The following is a 22,915-nucleotide window of genomic DNA, read 5'->3' on the forward strand; positions in this document are numbered from 1 at the left end:
TATATATATATATATATGCGCATGTACATACATACACATATATATACATACATATTATATATATATATATATGGTAACGTACCACAAATCTTATTCTTTAAAATATGTAATATAAATTAAAAATATTAATATTAGTGTTAATTATTATTATTTCTTCGCCCATGATATCTTCTACATTACATAAAACTAAAAAAAATAGAATAATGAATGTATCTTTATTTTGATGATAAATATGGACTAAATGTGAATGAAAGAAAGAGTTATAAGTATTGAGCATATGTCACGTATTAAAGGGGAATCATGTCTTTTATTGTTTCCAAATTTATAACTACCAAAAGTAAAAGCTAAAGGGGATACAACTTTCCACATTAAATATATATAAAAAAAATATTGTACGTGTAAGAAGATTATTTTCTTGTAACCAAAAATCAATATTCATTTTATCTCCTTGTTGAAAATATAGCAAGTTGGTAGATGTATGTATTTGAGTCATCTCAATAATTACCTAAAACTCCATAAATCCACTTATTTTGATTTTATTTAGAAAATTGATTGGAGAAGAGGTGAACTCATAACTATGAATATAAACATAAGAAACATACACAATTAGAAACGAATGATCAAAATAACAAAAAAAAACATGATAATAAATAAAATATATACTTTTATTTCTTCTTTCACCACCACTCTATTTCTACCCGTCACCTACCAGATTTTTAACCATGGTCAATATTTAGTACAAAAATCTTACATATGAAAACTTTGTTCTTAAAAAATTAATGCGTTTGAAAATCGTAAAAAGTAAATGAAACTGTATTAAAACCAGAGTCAAACTTAAAGAAAATAAATAAAATCGATATGATTTATGAAACATCAATCACTATTACGATTTGACCTTAATCATCTCTAACGACGACTTATGAAAATAACAAACTCGTCTTCTTATTGTTTTTCTTTTCACACACTCTATTTGTGGCTTACAATTTTTCCACCAACACTAAATGAACAACTACTACACCACTCTCTGAAAACCTTTACAACTACATGAGATTGTTTTTGTATTGTTTTAGTATTCTCCATTTCTTGTGTATTTATAGCATTAGACTACTAATTGTTAATACAATAGAAGACGACCGCATCCAACAATTATGTGAATTAGGGTTTTGAATTAGGTTTTGTGTGGATATTTAACCTTAATGGGCTTAGCCTAATTTATGATGGACTCTTTTATTTTAATTCCTAGTGTCTGTTTTATATAAATTAGAACATTTATAAATCATTTTTTAAATAGATTCTAAATTTATAAAAGTTATATTTTTGTGAGCCTATACTTAATTACTACAATATTATCAAATAAATGTGTATGCCATAAAGAAAATTTACACCAAATTCAAGTCATGATGAATTCATGGTATAATAATTGGTCATGGTATAGTAAACACTCTATTTATAGTAGTAATATTTATATTGTAACTAAATAAAAAAAAACTAACTATTTATATTTAAGTAGTGAAATGCAAACAAAAATAATATTTTATTATTAATAATGACTTTTTATAAAATGTAAACTATTAACCAACTTGTATGCCTTAATTAAAGTTAACAATGAGTTTTGTTTGGTTAAAATTTCCTTTTTGTTATTAGATTAAAGTTTGTTCGTTTAAATCTCTTTAATTTTTATTATGTAGTTTCTTAGAAATGAGTTTATTTTGTATGTTTTTTTAATATGGATTTAGTTTGATCTTCCATGTTTTTTTTAATGGATTGTTTTATATGATGTCATATGTCAAAGTTGATAGTAATACTTAACATAAATTCTTAAAAAAATAAACAAGTTTCATGCCTTAATTAAAATTAATGATGAAATTTTTAAATAGAAAATGATTTCAAGTAATTACTTTTAAAATTATAAAATTTAATAATGCATGTTATTATAACTAGGTTTAAATACCTTTTGATTTCTATTTTTGTGGATTTGTTTAGTGTGAAACTCATTTTTTTTCGGATGTTCATTGTGATCCTAATTTTGGTAATTTATGTTCAATTTGGTCTTTTTTTTCATTATGTCTAAATTATTATGGAGAAACTATACACATTAATGACATGTTGAATTTTTGCTTTCAGGGTCTATCTAGTGTGAGATGAAACTAATTTAATTAATTAACCCTAATTACAGTGACACAATCTCGACTTCTTCTTTTCCAAAGCAAACACTCCATCTATTTCCCTCATTCCTTCCACTCCAATCACTTCATTAACACAAATAACTCATTGCTCAGCCCTAATTTCTTCTTCCCCAATCTCCTTTTCTTCACCAGACCCCATAACTTTGTTTATCCATCTCCATTCTCCACTTTCCAACGACAATGATAACGACGACACCACATATGAGGAAGCTTCTTCTACCAACAATGATGACGAAATTTGTTGCGCGACTCCCCTAGGTTGTTGTCGCTCCTATAGGCCTCTGTTCCCTGCCATTGACGAGGCTTCTATTTTTGGCGAGACTTTTGGAATCGTGATGAACTTCACCAATGTTATGCTATATTTTGATTCTGTGGTTGAATTAATGTTATTCACTCCGGCAAAATGACACCAATTTTAAGGTTTGTGAGAAGAAGAATGAAGAAAGAGGGCAAAGTAAAAGATGGTAGAGGGTCTCGAGCATTGATGTAGTGAAGGGGTGTTCTGGTTGTTTATGAAAAATGATAACGGAGGTCAAATGTGGGTGTTGAATACACACTCGACAGGGTACACCATATTTGTTGTTTGTTTGAACCAATGAGGTATATATTCTTCAATATTTAAATTTAAGAGAAATTTCATGTACCATGTCCAAAATCTACCACATGACACTGACTTGCACGCAATTTTCACGAACACTCAAATTAGGGTGGAGCGATGAGTTATGTGTGTTGACGAAGGTGATTGGAGTGGAAGGAACGAGGGAAATGGGTGTAGGAGAAGAGTGTGTTTGCTTTGGAAGAGAAGAAGTCGAGACCATGTGCCACTGTAATTAGGGTTAATTAATTAAATTAGTTCAACTCACACGAGCTACGTAATCAAAATTGAACATGCCATTCAAACACTGCAAACGTAATCTGCCATTAACAATTTAGATGACATCATAAAAAAAAACCAAATTAAACATAAATTACCAAAATTGAGATCAGATTGAACATTCAGAAAAAAATAATTCCTCCACTGAACAAAATCGACGAAAATAAGAACCATATTTAAGCCTAATAATTATTAAAGTCTTCCTCAAAACTTAAAATTTTAAAAATTAAAATAATAATAATAATAATAATAATAAAGTATTATGATATATTAATTTAGATATACATCTCTATCTATTTTCTTTTAGATGTGTGAACTACAATATTTTAAAAATATTAAAACTTAATAAAACAAAGATAACTTAAAATATTACCACATAAATATATTGCTAAAAAGCTTTCATCAAAATCAAATGTAATCACACCAATAACTTATAATATATATATATATATATATATATATATATATATATATATATATATATATATATATATATATAATATATATATTATGAGAATCTTTTGTATACAAATTATCAAAGATAGAACTTGATATTAACAAACTTCGGCCTTTACTAATGAAACAGTCCATCTGTTGTTATAGACAGATTCGTAAGTTTGCAAGATTAATTATGAACTTTTTTTTTTTTGCATATAATCTAAATAGTAATTACAAACACAAGACAATAAAAACACCACAAGATCAACTTTTGAACACACTCAACAACATAAGTCATATCATTGGAACACTCTAATAAGAGGATACAAACCCAATAAACTCTTGATTCCATATAAAGATATGCACTGAAACACTCCAACAACTAGGAAAAGAAAAGAATGTACCAAAATTCATAGTAAAAACATAAAGGTTAATGTCATTTATTTTGTTTTGGGATATAATTAAGTTTTGATTACATGTATTATTAACTAGTAATAAAGTTTGTTTGAATGTTGAAAGGGTGTTAAGAAGAAGGCACAAGCCATCTAGGCACGTAATGCTAATTTCATGTAAGTATCTAACTAAGATTAATGAGGTGGAGACACAATTAAGTGGTAAATATAAGATAAAAGATTAGGATCCTTCACGTAGAATTCTTGGCATGGAAATCATATAAGATTTGAAAGCTGGAAGATTACACATGTTTATCTCATAAGAGTTATATCGAGAAAGTTCTACAGAGATTTACAATGTTAATTTCAAAAGTATTTCATGCACCGTTTGTAGCTCATTTTAACTTATATGTAAAATTGTCACCACAAAAAGAGAGGAAGAGGAGGAGTTTATCTCAGCTTAAATCTGCATAATGTAGGAGAAATAAAGTTTTGTGAATTATAATAATATCATGTTATTTTGTAGTGAAAATAGAGAAAATAGCCAGCATGAAGTTGAGCCACGGTTATTGGCACTAAGCCATGGAAGAAGAAAAGATAGGACAATACATTTGAATTTTCTAGATGAGTACAGCAAGTGGAGCTGAGCCACATGAGAAAACCTTCTTCACTAAGAAAGCTGAAGCATCAAGACTTGAATCTAAAGCTACCAAGGAAACCCTCTTAAGAGGGAAAACTCAATTGTTAAGCACCAGGATAAGGGTTAAACTGATAAGGAAATCAACCCATGAAGGATCCTTATGGTTGAGCATAGAAAGTTAGGCTGAGTATTGACCAAATTGTTCTATAAAAATAAGGCTCTACCTTTGCTTTAGGAATTCAATTATGACAGCGTTAGGCATTTACTTCCTGTAATACTTATAATATATCTAGAAAGAAGCAGAAACTTGATGAAGTTCTTGTAGCAACCAATTCCAGCAATTGTATTGGTTTGGTTGTAGTATCACCAAGTGTCCTATTCACAAGGATTTGTTAAGATTTCCACTATTTACTTTTAGATTCAATGGAACAGTGTTTTTATGAAGAAATTTTGATTATATAAATAGGCAAGTTTTAATTTAGAAAATTGTAATACGGAAATGTGTGGAGAGGTTGGATTTCATTTCCTCTTCTTTAACTATACTGCTACCAATCTTTTCTACTGGTTTACTTGTTGTATGTTGTTTCAATATGTTTTGGAAGTGCTCTTTAAGGTAGCTCTAAGAGTTATTGATCTTCTCTCGTTCTTCTCTATATATATCCTAATTATTACAAGAAGAAAAGGCTTAACACTATCAGAATTGAATGTCTAAACCAAGGTATAGCCTTATTTTTATATAATAGTTTGGTTGATGCTCAACTTCACTTTTTGTGTTCAATAGGGTGTTAAAACAATATCGTCTAGGAACCCTTTATCTTGAGGTTTAACAAAAGTATCCAACGAAATAATGTCTATTAAAATAACCGTCTAGGATAACGAGCTAAACACTATATGTCATATCCTAAATGCAATATCTATCATAAAGACTAAAGAGAAGAGTCTAACATAAACACAATAGATTTGATAAACAAAATAGCATAAACGTTATAGTACACGGACCTTGCTAAACAATATAAATATAATGAACATCTAACATTATAAATCCAAATATACAAATAATACTCTTTTGTCTATTTTGTTATTTATCTTTATCTGTGCAGATACATAAAGAACAAATACTTTATTCAAATGTTCTACACTAATTCAGAAAAACATTAAGAGATATGAAGACAATCTAGAAATGTTTCTTCAATGCGTTATGAGCCTAATCCATACATGCAACATAGTTGCCTCTACAAAAACAAAGTAACATTTGTCGTAGTACAAAAGGCTACAATACCTACATCAAAGTCAATGTTTTTGAGTAACGAATCTTTTCGAAATTACTTATATAAAGAAGACCGCATGAATATAAAAATAAAAAAAAATTGCATAAATTCTTACGTTGTCATTCTCATGTCTTCTAGCTCTTTGAAAAAGAAAACTCTTTATAACACGTTTTCCAGATATAATTTATATTGATTTAAATCCTCTCTAAGAGAGCTTCTCAATTTGTACTTCCTTTTAAAAACACTTTTGTTGTGTTTAGATAATCATAAGTGATTTAAAACACTTGGTTGTTTAACTTAGAAGGAGTTAAACATTATAGTGTGTTGGACTATTTTATACCAAGAGTGGTTATACTCGTTGTAAACCAAGAGTAATAAAACTGGTTGTATCTTCTCCAAGATAGTGTAACCTTTAAGAGTGCTTAAAGGAAAACTGGATGTAGCTTTGTGTGTGTGTGAACCTTGGGGTTTTAGTATATTTAAGATGTGCATTATTAGGTAAGTATTTTTTTACTCGTAAGAATTTAATATAATATTATTATTATTATAATAAATTATTTAGAAATTAGAAAAATAACTTTAAATATAAAATCATGAAAGGTTGAAAATGCCTATGAACAACGTATCCCACGTCGTCATATCGATCTAATCATCCAATTCGAATGACTTATAACTTCTTCTAAATGCAAGAAACGAAGAGGCTTGAGTCCCAAAACCTCCCCAAAAACGACTATATTTTCAAAATAAGAACTGGGCAACAACCCTTAACTCTTGAGCGAACGATCGGGCCGACCAATCCTCTTAAACCCCTTCATTGGTTAGTACTGATTCGGGCTTGGAAGGTTTGTGTACCATATAAACTGCCCGGTCAACGCACCCACCACTTGATCGGTCGATCAATCCTCACCATAATGTTTTCTAGGACCTTAGAGACAAAGCTGACCAATCGATCCCATTTTCTCTGATGACATCTTGGTCACAATCTGATTAGAAGCTTCAGCACAAGCTCAATAGAATTAACAAAATAAAGAATATTTATGAGCTATTAGGCTCTAATTGGGTCAATCCTAACCAAAAGTTCATTCCAAAACTTATAAATACAGATGTAAGGTAAGAAGGTAGGTGATTACATATCTTATATATTTAAGACTTAATTGTGATAACAGATCGATATAATTAACTAATTTGAACATAAGAATGTTTTTAGTATGTACCCATCCATTCGGTTCAAACTTTTAATGGTTCGGACTTTGAAGAAGTAAGAAATAGAAAAACCTTATAAGAGAAACTCCGAATAAGACAAAGAAAATTCTTAACCCATTATTCCAAACATAATATATATATATATATATAATAAAAATGGAAATATCCCACTCATATCCTACTTGGGTTGGTGCTAAGGCCGGTAAATAAAGTAAAAAATAAAAGCACAACAAGAAAAAAGAAAAAGGCCTATGAAAAATTTGCACATGAAGAAACCTATGGTTCTTAACAAGTGGTTTTGTGATTGAGAAGCGTTGAGATCTTTGTCTAATTTGTTGTTGGTATAAGGATCATCAAACCGAATGTCTTCCATCATGCTGTTTTCCTTTTTGAATACATGAATTCCTGTTGCTTTAACAATTGAGGACTCTATCACACCTTCATATGTAACCTTCACATGCTTCCATTCCTTTTGTAAAGGTTGTTCAAACAAATTACTATAGGTAGGTAGCTTTTGTAGATCAAAAAGGTATGTTTGATCGAATTCAAACATCCTCTCTATCTCCTTGAAATAAAAGGCTCGTGATTCTTGAACTTTGCCATCAATGAACACCATAGGTCTAATGAAACCAAACTCATCTTTATCACCCACAGGTGCTATAAGAAGAGAAAGAACTTTGGCAGGAAACTTATTACGAAACCAGAAAGAACAAGAAGGTCCACTGCTCTGGAGATCAACCCACTCTGGAAAACTTGCTCCTGGAAACCAGAACTCAGTTTTTCTAGCTTCATGCAGTTGCTGCTAATCATACATAATTCATAAAGAACTCATTAGCTTACCAACATTAAGAGCACTACGTATTATCAATAAAAAATTTTAAGAGCAAGACAAAATTAACCTTATTTAGCAACATGCTTAAGCTGGAGGAAGTCAAGGATATACAGTTTATTGCCTTGAAAAGTTTTAATTTTGGTGGAAACCCTCTGATTTCCTGAAGATGCTTGCAATGACTCACATCAAGAGTGCAGAGGTTGTGAAATTCTTTGAGGCATTCGGGAAGCTGTGTGAAGTTATTGTTCCGTAGAAATAAACTACGCACTTGTGCCAACCGCATGAAACCTACTGAAAAGAAGTCATCATCCAGGTTGCAAGAAAAGGCCGAAAACCAATCTACCTTTGAAGGAACCATTGAGCCTACATTATCTTCAGCATCTTCTGATTTTACCCATTGCCACCCCTTGCAATTAGTAACAGTAAAGTCAAACAAGTTAGGCATCGTTGCAATGCTACTTGGTAAGTGAACAATTTCACATGACAAGAATAAGTCTTCGAGTCCAATAAGATTTTGAAACGACAGTGGCAATTCTTTAATGGGAAGCTCCTCCAATTGAAGTACCCTTATGTTTCCCATCTTTCCTAGTATTTCTGGAAATTTCTCAAGATTCGAACAAAATGAAAGTTCTAGTCTTTCAAGAGTGGGCAAGTTGAGAGGTGGAAAACTCATAAGCTTGATGCAACCTTCCGCATTCAATATTTTAAGTTTACTCATAAAACCAACTGAGTCGTGAACTTCAACTAAACTCTCACAATCTTTAAATGAAACTTCCTCTAAATTTCCGAGATCAGACATATCGGGTGTCTGTGTTAAAAATTTGCACCGGTCAAAATTCAAGACCGTTAGATTCTCGAACTTCTGCAAAGAAAATAAAAAGAAAAAAAGTTAAGATATTTATGTTGTTTTTAATGATTTACAAGATGAGGAAAACACTGTTTAAGCTTGCCTTTGATGAGCCAAGGAATCCAAATGACGTAAAATAACTGTGAGGTAACTTGCATGTCACAAGCTTGTTCGGATCAAAATTTGATGGTAAACAATTTGAAGGGTATCCATGCCATTCCAGTACTCTCAAACTTTCCGGAAAATAATTGGGACCTTTGAAAAATTTACCATTTCTAATGATAAGTATTTTAAGGTTTTTCATCCTTCTGAAGGCGTTGGCATTCCATTCTATCGTTTCTTCTTTTTCAGATATAGACAAATCCAGGCATATGATTTCAGTTTCGCTAGTTCCCTGTTAATGCAAAACTCACATTCACGAATCAAAAAATTCCCGTGTTAAAAGAACTTTGCAATTTGTTAAGAGAAAAAAAAATACTATGATAAAAATATTAAATCATCGATGAAACTTACTTACCTTGTTGTCTTTTAAAACATGAATGATATCTTTCCCTAACCATAATCTCCTGCGCTTCCCTACCTCTTTGGGTGACTTTTGCAGGTCAATTTGTCTACCCATGTCCTCAATCAAGTCGTGCATTTCAATTACATTAAACCTTTCACGCCCAACCTTTATGAGAGATTTTTTCACCAACACCCCAATGTGATGTTTCATGTTGTTATCATAAAGAACACCAAGTATTTGTTCAACTTCTTTCAAACTACTTCCTTTCAAGCAACAGGCGATGTCAAGAAAGACATTCTTTTCTTCTTCCCCCAAAGCATCAAAGCTTACTTTAAGTATCTCTATAATTTCACCGTTTGGAATTCTTTTGTAATGTTCAATCGCAGACTCCCATTCTTCTACACTTTTTCCAACCAAGTTGGAACCTATTACTTCTAAAGCCAATGGAAGACCAGAAGCATAAGTCACTACACGTTTCAACACGTCCTTGTAACTTGGATCGACCTTTTCCCTTTTGAAAGCATTCCATATAAGCAATTGAAGAGAATCATTCTTATTCAATTCCTTCACCTCATAAGTTCTTTCAATCTCATGACATTTTAGCAGCTGTTCGTCCCGAGTGGTAACGATAACTCTGCTGCCAGGAGCAAACCAATCAGATCTTCCAGCAAATGCCTGTAACTGCTTTCTGTTGTCAACATCGTCTAGAATCAAGAGAACTTTCTTTCTACCAAGCCTTTGTTGTATCACTGAAATTCCTCTTTGCACACTTGCTAAGTTGATGTCCTTCTCTCCAAGTAGTTCAGAAAGAAGGACGGTCTGGAGGTGTTTTTGTTGGGTAAACTTTAAAAGGGTCCACACGGTTTTATTTGTTTGTTTGTGATGATTGTAAATACCACTACACCGAAAGTAGCCATCCACTTCACTAACCACTATTTGGCTTTTTGTGTGCAACTCACTTATAAAAGTGATTGAAGAAGTGGTTGTAAAATACCCACCACCGAGAAGAAAGAACATAGAAGGGAAGGTGTGGTCGGGTGACACACTACAAGTGTGTGCACCGTGGAGAATGGGCAGTGAGAAAGGAGAGAGTCTCCATGTTTGTGTATTGTGTGAGAGAAAGAGTGAAAATGGGTTGTGTGTTGTGAGTTGTATGTTGTGAGTTTGAGAGATTAATGTGTTGTGTTTGTATTTGTATGTTCTGGATAGTTTGTCCAGAAAATTTATATATATACATAATGAAGAGTATATTTCCCGGATAATACAAATTGGTATTATACCTCCCAATTCGATTTCTACAAATTGGTATCAGAGCCACGGACGGAGGATGTCTTCAGACGGTGTCCAGCTACAGGTAGCAGCATGTCACGGGCTGGAGGTGTGCACGGGAACGTGAAAGCAGAGAGGAGAACTGTGACGTCCAGCGGGTTCACGTCCAACCTTGGGAAGCACACAACAGCTTTGGAGTTGCACACGGTCACAGCCCACGAAGAAGCGTTCCAGCAGAAGCTGGCAGCGCGTACGGAGAGAGACGGAGGAGAAGCTGGCGTGCGTGGTACCTGTGCCGGTGGCGGCAATGATGGAAGACTCTGGCGGAGCAGATGACGGCGCGTCCACAGGCGAGCCAGCTGGAGTGTCTCCCGCAGGTGCCGGGGGAGACGCTGGAAGTGGCGAAGGCGTTTCCGCAGGAGTTGGTGCCGAAGATGGAGAAGGCGAGCAAGCTGGTTCCGGGGCTGGAGCGGGCGACAGCGACGTTGGAGGCTAACGTGTTGATGGCGTCTTCCGCACATGAAGTCCAGCAGCCAAGAGAGTTGGTGTGTTGGTGTGCAAAGAGAGGGGGCTGGAACGTATTGGAGCAGCCACCAAACAGCAGGGAAAAGAAGAAGCAACAGCGTTTTAGAAGTGCACACGGCAGCAAGCAAAGAAGGAGAGCATAGCTCTCGGTCGTGGCCATTGAAGAAAAGAAGAAGGCATGGGTCCCATTGTTTAAGGGTGTATACCTTACTTGAAGTGGAAAGCCGTGTGGGAATAAAAGAGGGGGCCGTGAGGTGAAGAGGAAGCCCGTGAGAGAGGGTTTCACTTAGATTCATTTGAAAGGAGCAATAAGAAATGGAGGGCCTCTCCATGTGTTTTGGAAAATGTGGAAGAGAAGGACAAAAGAATAAAGATGTAGCTTTTGAGAAAAGTGGAGGGCCACCCCTTATTTTTAGCATGCGTCCAGGAGCACTACAAAAGATGGATTCAAGAAAGTTATATAAAAAAAAATCTTTAAAAAAAACATGCACATGAGAACGGCCAAAGAAAAAAGGATCCATCTTTCATTTTGAAAGGCAGTGTGCACAAGGGAAGGAGAGCCGAGAGGTGCTGAGAATTCATTCTTGTGGGTTAAAAAAAATGTAGCTGATTTAATTGGGAGAACTTTGAGTGTCCGAAAAAAAAGGATAGTGAAAAAGAGAGAGAGTTTGAGTATTCGAAAAAATAGAGAGATTAAGAGATGACTAATCTTGCTAACAGTGTCCTTAATTAAGTTGACAGAGTGTGTCGACTATGGTGATTGGAGTCTGCAGATGAAAGCTTTTGTTGGATCCCGGTGTTTGGGATGTTGTGGATTGTGGGAAACGAGTACCCACAGAGAAGGAAGAGCAAATCTGTGACCCATATTGTTGAGTTGAAAAGGACGCCTGTGAAGGAGGAGTCCAGCGGTGAGAAGATAGCAAAGGAGGCATCTTCAAGAGACGCGAGTGAAGGACAGAGAAGTCCAGCGGTGAGAAGATAGCAAAGGAGGCATCTTCAATAGACGCGTGCAGGGGACAACTGTGTTAGGCAAGACGAAGTTTGAAAATTTGAAGGAGAAAGTGGCAGATCAACTCGGCAGAAATGGAGAGTCGCTGCCTGTCAGCCGAGTTGTGGAGAAGAGTTTGAAATCATGAACGAATGATTTCGAAAGTTTTGTGTGCGTCATCGAGGAGTGGAAGGACCTATCAAAGCTCTTGGGTAAAGAGGTTGATCGGGTTCTAGAGACGCACCAGCAGCGGAGATTTGAGCCACTAGATCGAATGCTTCGGGAAAAGTTTGATTTGAAGAGGAGGAATTCAGAACACTCAAGACCTAGACGATCCAGGGAGAAGAGATCGAGAACAGGGAGCAGAAGATCTGGGAGAAAAGAAAAAAATCGAGATGATGGGATATAGTGTAAGAAGACCAATTTAAAGTTTACGGGGGAGTTTTGTTGGGTAAACTTTAAAAGGGTCCACACGGTTTTATTTGTTTGTTTGTGATGATTGTAACTACCACACTACACCGAAAGTAGCCATCCACTTCACTAACCACTATTTGGCTTTTTGTGTGCAACTCACTTATAAAAGTGATTGAAGAAGTGGTTGTAAAATACCCACCACCGAGAAGAAAGAACATACAAGGGAAGGTGTGGTCGGGTGACACACTACAAGTGTGTGCACCGTGGAGAATGGGCAGTGAGAAAGGAGAGAGTCTCCATGTTTGTGTATTGTGTGAGAGAAAGAGTGAAAATGGGTTGTGTGTTGTGAGTTGTATGTTGTGAGTTTGAGAGATTAATGTGTTGTGTTTGTATTTGTATGTTCTGGATAGTTTGTCCAGAAAATTTATATATATACATAATGAAGAGTATATTTCCCGGATAATACAAATTGGTATTATACCTCCCAATTCGATTTCTACAGTTTTAACCCATGTTTATTTGATTCTTCTCTTACATTTTGAAGAAAACATGAACTATCAAAATCATCAGCAATCAAATTATAAACTGCTAGAGAAAGTGTTGTTTTTCCTAACCCACCCATTCCATGGATCCCTATCATGTGGACAACATCATCCGATCCAACATCCAAAAGTTTCTTGACTTGCAGCACCTGTGACAGTAGGCCAACTGGGTAATCCGCAACATGTAAAGGAGCACGATTAATCTCCCTGGAAACCCGTTCAACAATTCTCTCAGTAAACTCGTACTGGTATTCATGCCTGTTCCAAAAATTGAAGTTTTAATCAAGTTAAACTAGAGGCATTGTATCCATGTCTTGATACGTATACTGATTTTCAATAAAATAAAAAGATCGGCAAGGTGGGTACCCATCTTTGAAGTGATAGCCAGAGAAGTCAGCAACTTGACGCAGAGCAATCTTCCATTTCTGTAACTTCTCCTTCTGCGCTTTGAACCTCTTTTGATGCTTAGCCAATGCTTCTTCGTAGGTACCTTTCTGGTGTCTGACATAAGAAGGATCCACCTTATAAAACACTGGTATAACCAACAGCCCTTCACTTTGGCAGTGAAGGATTGTTGTGAGTTCATCCAAGCAGAAGGAGGAAGAAGCATAGTTGTGAGAGAGTACAACGATGGCAATCCTAGACTCTTCAATTGCTTTCAGAAGTGCTGGTGTGATTTCGTCTCCGCTTTGAAGTTTGTCATCATCGATGAAAGTGTGAAGTCCCCTGTCACAGAGAGCTCTGTAGAGATTACCGGTGAAACCATAACGCGTGTCTTCCCCTCTAAAGCTGAGGAACACATCGTACGTGAATCTACGGGAACTTAGAGTTGCCATTAGAACAAATTGTTAGCGTGTTGGGACTGTAAATGGAATCAAACTTTGAATAAACATGAAATTCCAAGATTGAAATGTAAGGTAATGCAGAGTCAAGAGCCAAGCAGGAATTAGCGTACTGTCCTCTCGTACGTTAAAGCGCGTGAAACTTTTGGAAATATCTTTGTTTCGGTCTTTCTGAAACCTTTGGAAAATATCTTTGTTTCGGTCTTTCTGATTTGTCTCACTGTATTGGTCAATTGTGAATGCTTTTTAGTTTTTCTCAATTTCAATCTTTCTTCTCTTTGGTCATCTAAAAGTTGATTATATGTTTATTGTTATTTTTAATTAATTTTCTATCAATTTTAAACTTAATTTATTACATAATATTTTAAAAAATAAAAGTAGTTTCTCTTGATTTAAAATTTTGATTCTAGAATTTGATAATGATTCTATGGATAACTTCAATTTTATAGCAAAAATCCAACCTATTGGCCCCACCTAATCGTAATTCATATGGGACTTTTGCTTCCTGTACTCTAATATTGTATTGGGGTTTGTCTATATTTAAATTTAAATCTAGATACATTTTAATGACAAACAACATTAAGAAGAGGATCCCATGTTGTAGAAAAAGATATAAAACTTCAAGGAATTATTAAAGCACTGAAGTTTTACTTTCATCTAGTTTATAAAAAAATACTAAAAATACCTTATAAGTTAATCCAAAAAAATCTCTTTATTTTGATATTCTAAAAATTCTAAATTTTTTTCAGCGAAAATAAATACTATAGAATTGATAATGATTAATTGACAGAGGTCATGAATTGAATTGAGAAAATATTTTAAAAGTAATGTAAAATGGAATTAGTTAAAATTTTAAAGATTTGATAGGTCAGGTACTCGTATTAAAAGTTTGCAGTCGTCAAAATTCAAGGCGGTTAGATTCTCAAACTTCTGCAAATAAAAACAAGTAAAAGAAATAAGAAGGCAATGAAGAAACTTAGAGTGCATTATAAATTTAAAAGATGAGGAAAATGTACTCTTTTTAAACTTAAAAAGTAAAAAATATATAACTTTAAAATTGAGTTCATAAAATATATTCTTTATTTTATGCTTCTATTCTTTCTTGAATAAGAACTGAAAACCTATTTTTATATTATTTTTTAAGAAAATCTAATTTCTTTTTATTTTTATATATTTTAAGTTATAAAATATGTGTTACTATCAAGGGCAGACAACCGACCGGGAAGGTTTTAGAGAGGGCCGATCGGGTAGAAGCATAGCTAATCTATCCGATCGGGCGCCTCGGCCTGATACGTCCGATCGGTTCTCTTAGGGGTAATACGACCAAGCTGGGCGAACACCTAAAGTTATGGGCGGGCACTAGTACAAAAAGGAGAAATGGCATCGGTTAAATTTGCTTTTATGCATCGGTTCTACAACCGAGGTATATACGGACGAGGTAAAAAGAAGCAGGTTTATACCTCGGTTCTGAACCGGGGTAATACGAGAGAGGATTATGCCTCGGTTCTTGATAACCGAGGCAATTGCGTGTTTTTTTGTATGCAGGATTATATTGGTTTTTTGTATGCATTTGGATTATTTTGGTTGCACAGAAGCAAAAGGGTTATTTTTTCCTTTCCTTTCACAAAACCAAATCGCAGATTCACAAAACCAAATCGTAGAATATCAACAAGAAGCAATTACTTTCCCAGTCGTGGTTCAACAAGAAGCAATTATTTTGGTCCAACGTGATTCAATCACTTTCCCAGTCCAGCCTTAACAAAATCACTCCCAAAATAACAAAGAAAAAAAATAACACTTGTAAGAATCAATTGAGAACGATTTGGGTTTTGAAGCAATGAGAACGATTTGGGTTTAGTTGGCGGAGGTTGTCATCACCAACTCTGAGAACGATTTGGGGGAAGAACGGATGCTCCTGCAAGCCCAAACCAGAACAGAGAAAAGAAAAGATGAAGGTTGATGCCTCCCCTCTTCGTGACTTCGCCAACGCTGCAGAAACGCCACCGCTGCAATGCAGAAACGCCACTGCTGCAGGACCGCGACTTCGCCACCACCTCGCCGCCACCTCTTCGTGCCTCGCCAATGCCACCGCTGCCACCGCTGCAGGACGCCCTTGCCGCTACTCGCCACCACCTCACCGCGACCTCACTACGGTCTCGCTGCGGCCTCGTCACGTTCTCGCTACCTCCTCCGGCCCTCAATGACGCTGCCTCCGCCGTTTCTCCTCCTCCTCTGTCGCGCCGTTCGTCCCCGTCATTCGCTTCCTCCCCCGCCACCTCAATCGATGCTTCCTCCGCCGTTTCTCCTCCTCCTCTGTCGCGTCGTTCGTCCCCGCGCCGTTCGCTTCCTCCCCCGCCACCTCAATCGACGCTTCCTCCGCCGTTTCTCCTCGTCCTCTGTCGTGTCGTTCGTCCCCGCGTCGTTCGCTTCCTCCCCAGCCACCTCAATCGACGCTTCCTCCGCCGTTTCTCCTTGTCCTCTATCGCGTCGTCCCCCCTGTTCGTCATGCGCCGCTCTTCCTCTGCCACCGCCGACTGCAGGGTCTGCCTCTCCAAGTTCCGTCACCATATTTGGGGTTGGCAGTGGTGTGGTTTAGTTGTGGGAAAGGTAGGTGGCGAAGAAGTGAGCAGGGTTTGAGAGAAAGGTAGGGTTTGAGAGAAAGGTAGAGTTTTAGAGAAAGGTAGGTTTTGAGAGCAGCAGTAGTTCAGGTAAAAAAGCTGTGAAATTTTAGGCCTCGGTCCTATTTTAACCGAAGCATAAACCTATTTCAACACCACTTCTTTTTAGAACCGAAGCGTATCAGGACAAAACACATAGTATTAGGCCTCGGTCCTATTTAAACGAGGCATAAACTTATTTCAACACCAGTTTTTTCAGAACCGGAGTATATAAGTTCGTCTAAATTACAAGTTTGCCACCGCTTATGTATATGCTTCGGTTTTCCTTTAACCGAAGCCTATTAGGCGAGTTAAAAAGCCTATTTTTTACTAGTGGGGGGACAGCAGTTGAAGGTTCATGAATAATTAGTTAATGAGGTAACGGTCATTGTCGAGTATTTAAGGTACGCATTGAAAGTCATTAAAAGGTAAATTAATGGGGAATATTCTCTGAAATCATATAAATAGCAGTCAAAGGAGAAGGTAAACTCTCTGTTCTTTCTGTGATAATTACATAGACTTGCTAAAAGCCCATTCTGACTTGAGCGTCGGAGTGTTTCCTGCAGGTCAACCCCTTTGCGTGGAGGACGAGCATGGAGAGAGGAAGAGAGCGAGCGTTAGGAACGAAGGAAGAAGGAACCGATTGGAGGCGGATGAGTGTTTCCGGGCGGAGGCAGCAGGAGTTTCCCCAGTCCCATTCAGCAGAAACAACATGTTTTCTATTAAGAAATAGAGTCATCACTAACTTTTTCACTTCCACATTAAATAAAAGAGATTAGAAAAAGTATTTTCATTGGGAACAACAAATTATGAAATAGAAAATAAAATACAAGACAAAAGAACGAACTTTTAACCGTTTTCGAAATGGGAAGAAAAGGGATGCTTATAGTGTCAATGCGGCGACACACTTCGAGAAAGGGAAGGAAAGAGAGTGAAAGAATGATGACTAAAGTGACAATGTAGTTCGTGTTTGGCGATGAGGAAGGGAGCAAAGTAGATCTTATAGTGAAAAATTGATGTGACACAAATGAAAAAAAATTCGATGAAAATGTAATTTTAATCTTAGGAGATGAATAAGACTCGATTCTTTAAAGAACCAAGACATATAGTTGTGTAAATATTTATAAAAATGCCACAAGTAAAAATTTTAAAATTATTTGCAAAAATTATAAACATTGATTCTTTAAAAAATCAAATCATATACCAAAATATGATTGAATTATTTTATAGTGGAAGCTTATAGTTGTACAAAAATTTCAAAAATGTCACTATTGAATAGATTTTGTTTTTTTTTTAAATCGAAATATATTAAACAATATCAAAAGCTTTTTTTAGAATAATGAGATATAATATAATAAAATGCATTATGTAAAGATGTAACGTTCAATGTACACATTACTTTTTCAACGGGTAAGTATGTATAAAATGCACAAAAGATTGACTCATGAATTTCAATGAAGATTCTAACACAGCAAACTAAACTTCTTCTTTTTTGAAAAATGTATTTTCAGTTTGTTGTCATCAATACAAGAAAGGGATGTTCATAATACAAGGTATTTTATATATATAACATATGAGTGCCAAAAAAAAAGTTTTTACCTTAAAAGGCTACCACCAACTCATCAAAATCACTAATATAGCAAACACTTTGAAAATTAAAATGAACTTTTTGTGTTGATTTTAGAGTCAATATATAGATACAATAAACATATAAAATCGTTAATTTCTATGATAGTTGAAGAATCATTATAGAAAATTCATTTTCTATGTTGGTTTTAAGGATTTGTTATGTAAAAAGTATTGAAATGTTATTTACATGTCTTTCACCCTACATTTTGTGACAGTTAAAATTATACTCGCAGTAAAATGTATTTGTTTTCTGTAACAGTTATATATAATGACATAACAATTTCTTTTAAAAAAGATATTTTTTTATTCAATTTTCTACTTGCGTAACAAAAAATGTATTTTTTCTCTTAAAAAAATTTATTTATTTATTTATTCATTTCTCCACTTGCATGACAAAGACCTTATATAAAAAATTCACTTCTATGACAGATTTTCAAATAATATCTTTAATGATTTAAATACATAAACTATTCTAAACTTATATATTTAATAATACATAAACTATTTACTAAACTAAAAGTTAATGTGATCAAATACATATAAAATTGTTAACTATAAATATTTTCTAATTCGATTATGATAATTTACGACAAATACTTACAAGAATACGTTAACTATCTTGAACCCTTTGTAACACTTCATTCCTTAACAAAGATAAGTCACTTAATATCTACGTAATCAAATACTTATTCCACGAATAAAAGATAAAATTAATTAATTATTTAATATTCAAGAAATTTTAATAATTATATATTACTTCTCTCTAAACGTCACAAATATTTAAGATATGAAACACCCATATATATATATATATATATATATATATATATATATATATATATATATATTTGTTAATCATAAATATGAAAAATACTTTCCAAAATTGGCTTGACATGTGTCGTTGAAAACACAAATGAAGGAGAAAAAAGTGTGAACCACAATTTGTACTAGAAAACATGAGGAGGAATAAACACTTGTTGAAAGATGCAACATATTGAGAAACTATATAAACAATAATAAAGAGTAAGAAAATATGCATAAGAAAAATTAACACTGATTAACAATACTTGATTTTTCATTCACAGTTTAAAACACAAGATGGATTCCCAAAACGCAAGCTATAATGCTGGGCAAGCCAAGGGCCAAGCTCAGGTCTACCTTCAACCTCTTCTCTTTGTAGCATGTTGATATTCATGCATGATGGATATTTAGAAAACATTGACAAATTTTTTATGGTATTACAGGAAAAGGCTAGCAACATGATGGACAAGGCCAGTGATGCTGCTCATTCTGCTCAAGACTCCATGCAACAGGTTCTTCTATGCTTTATTTCTCAACTTTTATCAAAATCAAATTATCTCGTAACATTCATCTTCGATCCAATATTCATATTGATATACAAATGTAATAAAACTTTGCATGTTTGTTGAATTAGAAATTAAGATTCATGATAAAAGCGAGTGTATTTTGTTGTGTGCAGGGTGGACAACAAATGAAAGAAAAGGCACAAGGAGCTGCTGATTCTATCAAGAGTGCTTTGAATTCAAAAAATTAATGAAGCCAAATGGATAATTAATTATGTTCGACTTCCCTTCCCTTCCCTTCAATAAATCTTGTTTCTATTCATCTACATATGTTGTAGAAACATATTTTTTTATTTGAGATAAATTAATCTTATTTATAATTGATAATATATATACTAGTTCATGTTGAGTTCTTTCAAGAAACAAACAAGATGTTAAATTACTTCTCAATCCTACATTTCGTTTTAAATTCTATTAGGCAAACAATTTGGAATTTTGGTGCAAAGCATTTCTTTTTCTATTTGTTTTGTAATGAATTGAAACCTTTTTAACTTACTCAAATTACAATTGTAACTTGAAATATGAAAAAGCGGTCTTTTATTTATTTTATTCAGTTTTATTTATCTTTTATTAGAAAAACTTAATTTAGTTTCTCATATTTCATAACTCTAATGTATTTTCCGACTGACCGAAATGAGCGAGGTTACACATTTGTTTTATTATTTGAAAATTAAAAATTATAATATACTTAATATGAATTTCTTAAATTAATAATATAAAACTAAGAGCAATGTCAAGAGAAGTAAAAGTAGAACTCAATCTCAATAATTTTTTACTAATGGTCTACTTTCTTAAACAGTTTAACATTAATAACCTAATATAACATTTTTTATTGTCTTGTTTTAATGAGATACATTTATCTTTTTGTCATAATAAATAAACTAAAATTTTCATTTATGGATTTAAGCTTGACAAATGAAATTGAAAAATAATCATTAGAATATCAGTTTTACAATGTTTAACGTCACTAAAACTTCATGTAATATACGATAAGAAGTTTCATTAGTCAAAGATAACACTCAACACTTTATTATAGAAGAGACAAATTTCTTCTTTATTGTAAGACTTATAGAATATACAAAAGTTGACATAAGAATTTCAATGAAGATTTTAACACAATAAATCAAATATTTTTTAATAGTGTACTTTAAATTTGGTATTATCAATATAAATTAATCAAATACTTTCTAAAAGGGTATTTTAAATTTAGTATTATCAATATAAGAAAGGACCGTTAGAATATAAGATATTTTATATATAACAAAGTGAGTATGAAAAAGAAAGTTGTTACTTAGAAGCTACCACCAAATAATAAAGAAAGTTTTTATAATGATTAAAAAAAATATTATTAGACACACTTAAATTTTTTACATTCATTTGATACTATCCTTATTTACTTTTTATTTTCTTTTTTATTGAAAAAATACAAAAATTTACACTTTTATAATCATTTTACACTAATATTTTGTATCAAATGAAGATAAAAGTGTGTAATGATACATAACTAAAATAGACTTTTTTACATGAATTTTAAAGGTGACATAGCTACAACTAACATAGAAAAATGTTGCTTTTTTTTTTATGATAGTTGAATAACCCTTACAGATAATTCAATGTTAGTTTTAAAGATTTATAATAGAAAATGTGTTGAAATTTGCCATACTTTGCACCCTACTTTTTTTTATGACAATTAAAATTTCACTTATCTAGATTATATTTTCTATGATGATTTGGTTATTTATAATTATCATAAAAATAACATTTTCGATATATGTATAGTTTTAACCATCATACAATGGATCGTTTTTTCTATAATATATATATATATATATATATATATATATATATATATATATATATTATAAATAAAAGAAAATTGTTACACTAAAAGGCTACCACCCATTGCTAAAAATCACTAATATATCAACAACGTATGACAATTGAATTGGACTTTTTATGTCAATTGAGTCAACATGTAATGAACATAAAAAATCTTTAATTTCTATGATAGTTGAACAATCATTATAAAAAAAACCACTTTCTATATCAATTTTAATAAATTATCATATATAAAATATTGAAATATGTCATTTATGTGTAATTCACCCTAGTCGTAATAAAAAAATCATACTTTCTAGTATGGTTTTGGTTACAATTGTCATAGAAGTAGCACTTTTCATGATAGATATAGTTTTGACCATCATAAAATGTATTATATTTTCTGAAAATTAGATATAATATCATAAAAAGTCCATTTTTCTCTTAAAAATATTATGTATTTATTCAATTATCTACTTGCATAACAAAAAAAAAGCATTTTTCACTTGAAAAATTTAATTAATTTATTTATTGTAATAAAGACCTTGTATAAAAAATTCATGACAGATTTTCGAATAGTATCTTAATCATTTAATACATAAACTATTCTAAACTTTAATAAAAGTTAATGTGATCAAATACATATAAAATTGTTAACTATACAAATCTTCTAATTTAATTATGACAATTTACGTAAGCACATAAAAGAATATATTTACTATCTTGAACCTTTTGTACCACCAATAGTACAAAAATATCGTATAATGTCGTTGTTTTTTGGCCTTTCATGTCGAATTCGAGGTCAACGTCATATTAGGAGACGTTAAATTGACGTTGAATTTAAAAAATTCAAGGTTAATCAAATTGACATCGAATTTTGTTAATATTCGACGTTAAGCAATTTTTTTGTTTTTTTAAATTAATTGTGATCCTTCTTTACAACTCTACGAGACCCTGAAAAATAGAAAAACAACAAATTTTAGTTGTTGGTATTTTATAAAGCATGAACTATGAACGTGTAGTATAGTATCAACAACAAACAACAATAACAAACAACAAACAAGTTCAATCAAACCACAACAACAACAAACAAGTTCAACCAAATAACAAGAACAAACAAGTTCAACAACAAACAAGTTCAACAAATAAGTTCTTCAAAACAAAAACGAAAACTAACGTTCAAAAGGTGGGTTCGTCGGAATAAAGTGTTTCCATCAGTGAGAGAGAAAGCAGAATGCGCCTATGAAGACAAGAACACGAAAATAATCGGTTAAAAAAAACGAAAATTATACATAAAGTAGTTAATTAACATGCATTTGTATCAAATGAAAGAAAGATTACATGTGATGGTTGTCAAAATTCGTTCGAGAAAAGTTTGAGAAGAGAAGAGGGTCTCGCACGCTAAGATAAAGTGAATGAATTTTCAATCTCCCGCTTAAATTAAAAAGCGAAAACTTTTGGCTGAAAAATAATACGTCGAAGCTCCTACAAAATTCGACATATTATATGTGGTTTAAAAGAAAAAAGAAAAAAGAATTAAAAAGGATTACTTTTTGGCTTCTGGCTGACAAATAATACGTCGAAGCCCTTACAGAATTCAACGTATTATTTGTTGTTTAAAAGAAAAAAGAAAGAAGAAAGACAATGACGCGCTGGTTTAAATAATTACCATCATAGAACGT

The 22,915-nt window shown here is 33.1% G+C and overlaps 2 protein-coding genes across 3 annotated transcripts; one reads left to right on the forward strand and one right to left on the reverse strand.

Annotated features, from left to right (window-relative positions):
* Positions 1-7,118: 7,118 nt before the first annotated feature.
* On the reverse strand, positions 7,119-14,072 carry LOC148200173 (TMV resistance protein N-like). 2 transcript variants are annotated; one of them, XM_088112494.1, is made up of 6 exons: positions 13,290-14,072; positions 12,888-13,181; positions 9,198-10,017; positions 8,784-9,074; positions 7,901-8,695; positions 7,119-7,800 (listed from the first exon to the last, which is right to left on the reverse strand). In XM_088112494.1, exons 1-6 carry the CDS (start codon positions 13,757-13,759, stop codon positions 7,195-7,197), a joined length of 3,276 nt encoding a protein of 1,091 aa, XP_087968620.1. In that variant the 5' UTR covers positions 13,760-14,072; the 3' UTR covers positions 7,119-7,194. The 2 variants fall into 2 exon arrangements, with proteins under 2 accessions (XP_087968620.1, XP_087968619.1); XM_088112493.1 differs by lacking the exons at positions 12,888-13,181; positions 13,290-14,072 and having other exon boundaries at positions 7,119-7,803; positions 9,198-10,202.
* A 5,077-nt stretch (positions 14,073-19,149) lies between these two features.
* On the forward strand, positions 19,150-19,606 carry LOC148200174 (uncharacterized). Its single transcript, XM_088112500.1, has 3 exons — positions 19,150-19,203; positions 19,296-19,364; positions 19,532-19,606. The coding sequence occupies exons 1-3, from the start codon at positions 19,150-19,152 to the stop codon at positions 19,604-19,606; spliced, it is 198 nt and encodes a 65-aa protein (XP_087968626.1).
* Positions 19,607-22,915: the final 3,309 nt, after the last annotated feature.

This window comes from Vigna umbellata, chromosome 4 (genome assembly GCF_029865625.1).
Source record: "Vigna umbellata cultivar VRB3 chromosome 4, Vumbellata_1.0, whole genome shotgun sequence".
NCBI lineage: Eukaryota > Viridiplantae > Streptophyta > Magnoliopsida > Fabales > Fabaceae > Vigna > Vigna umbellata.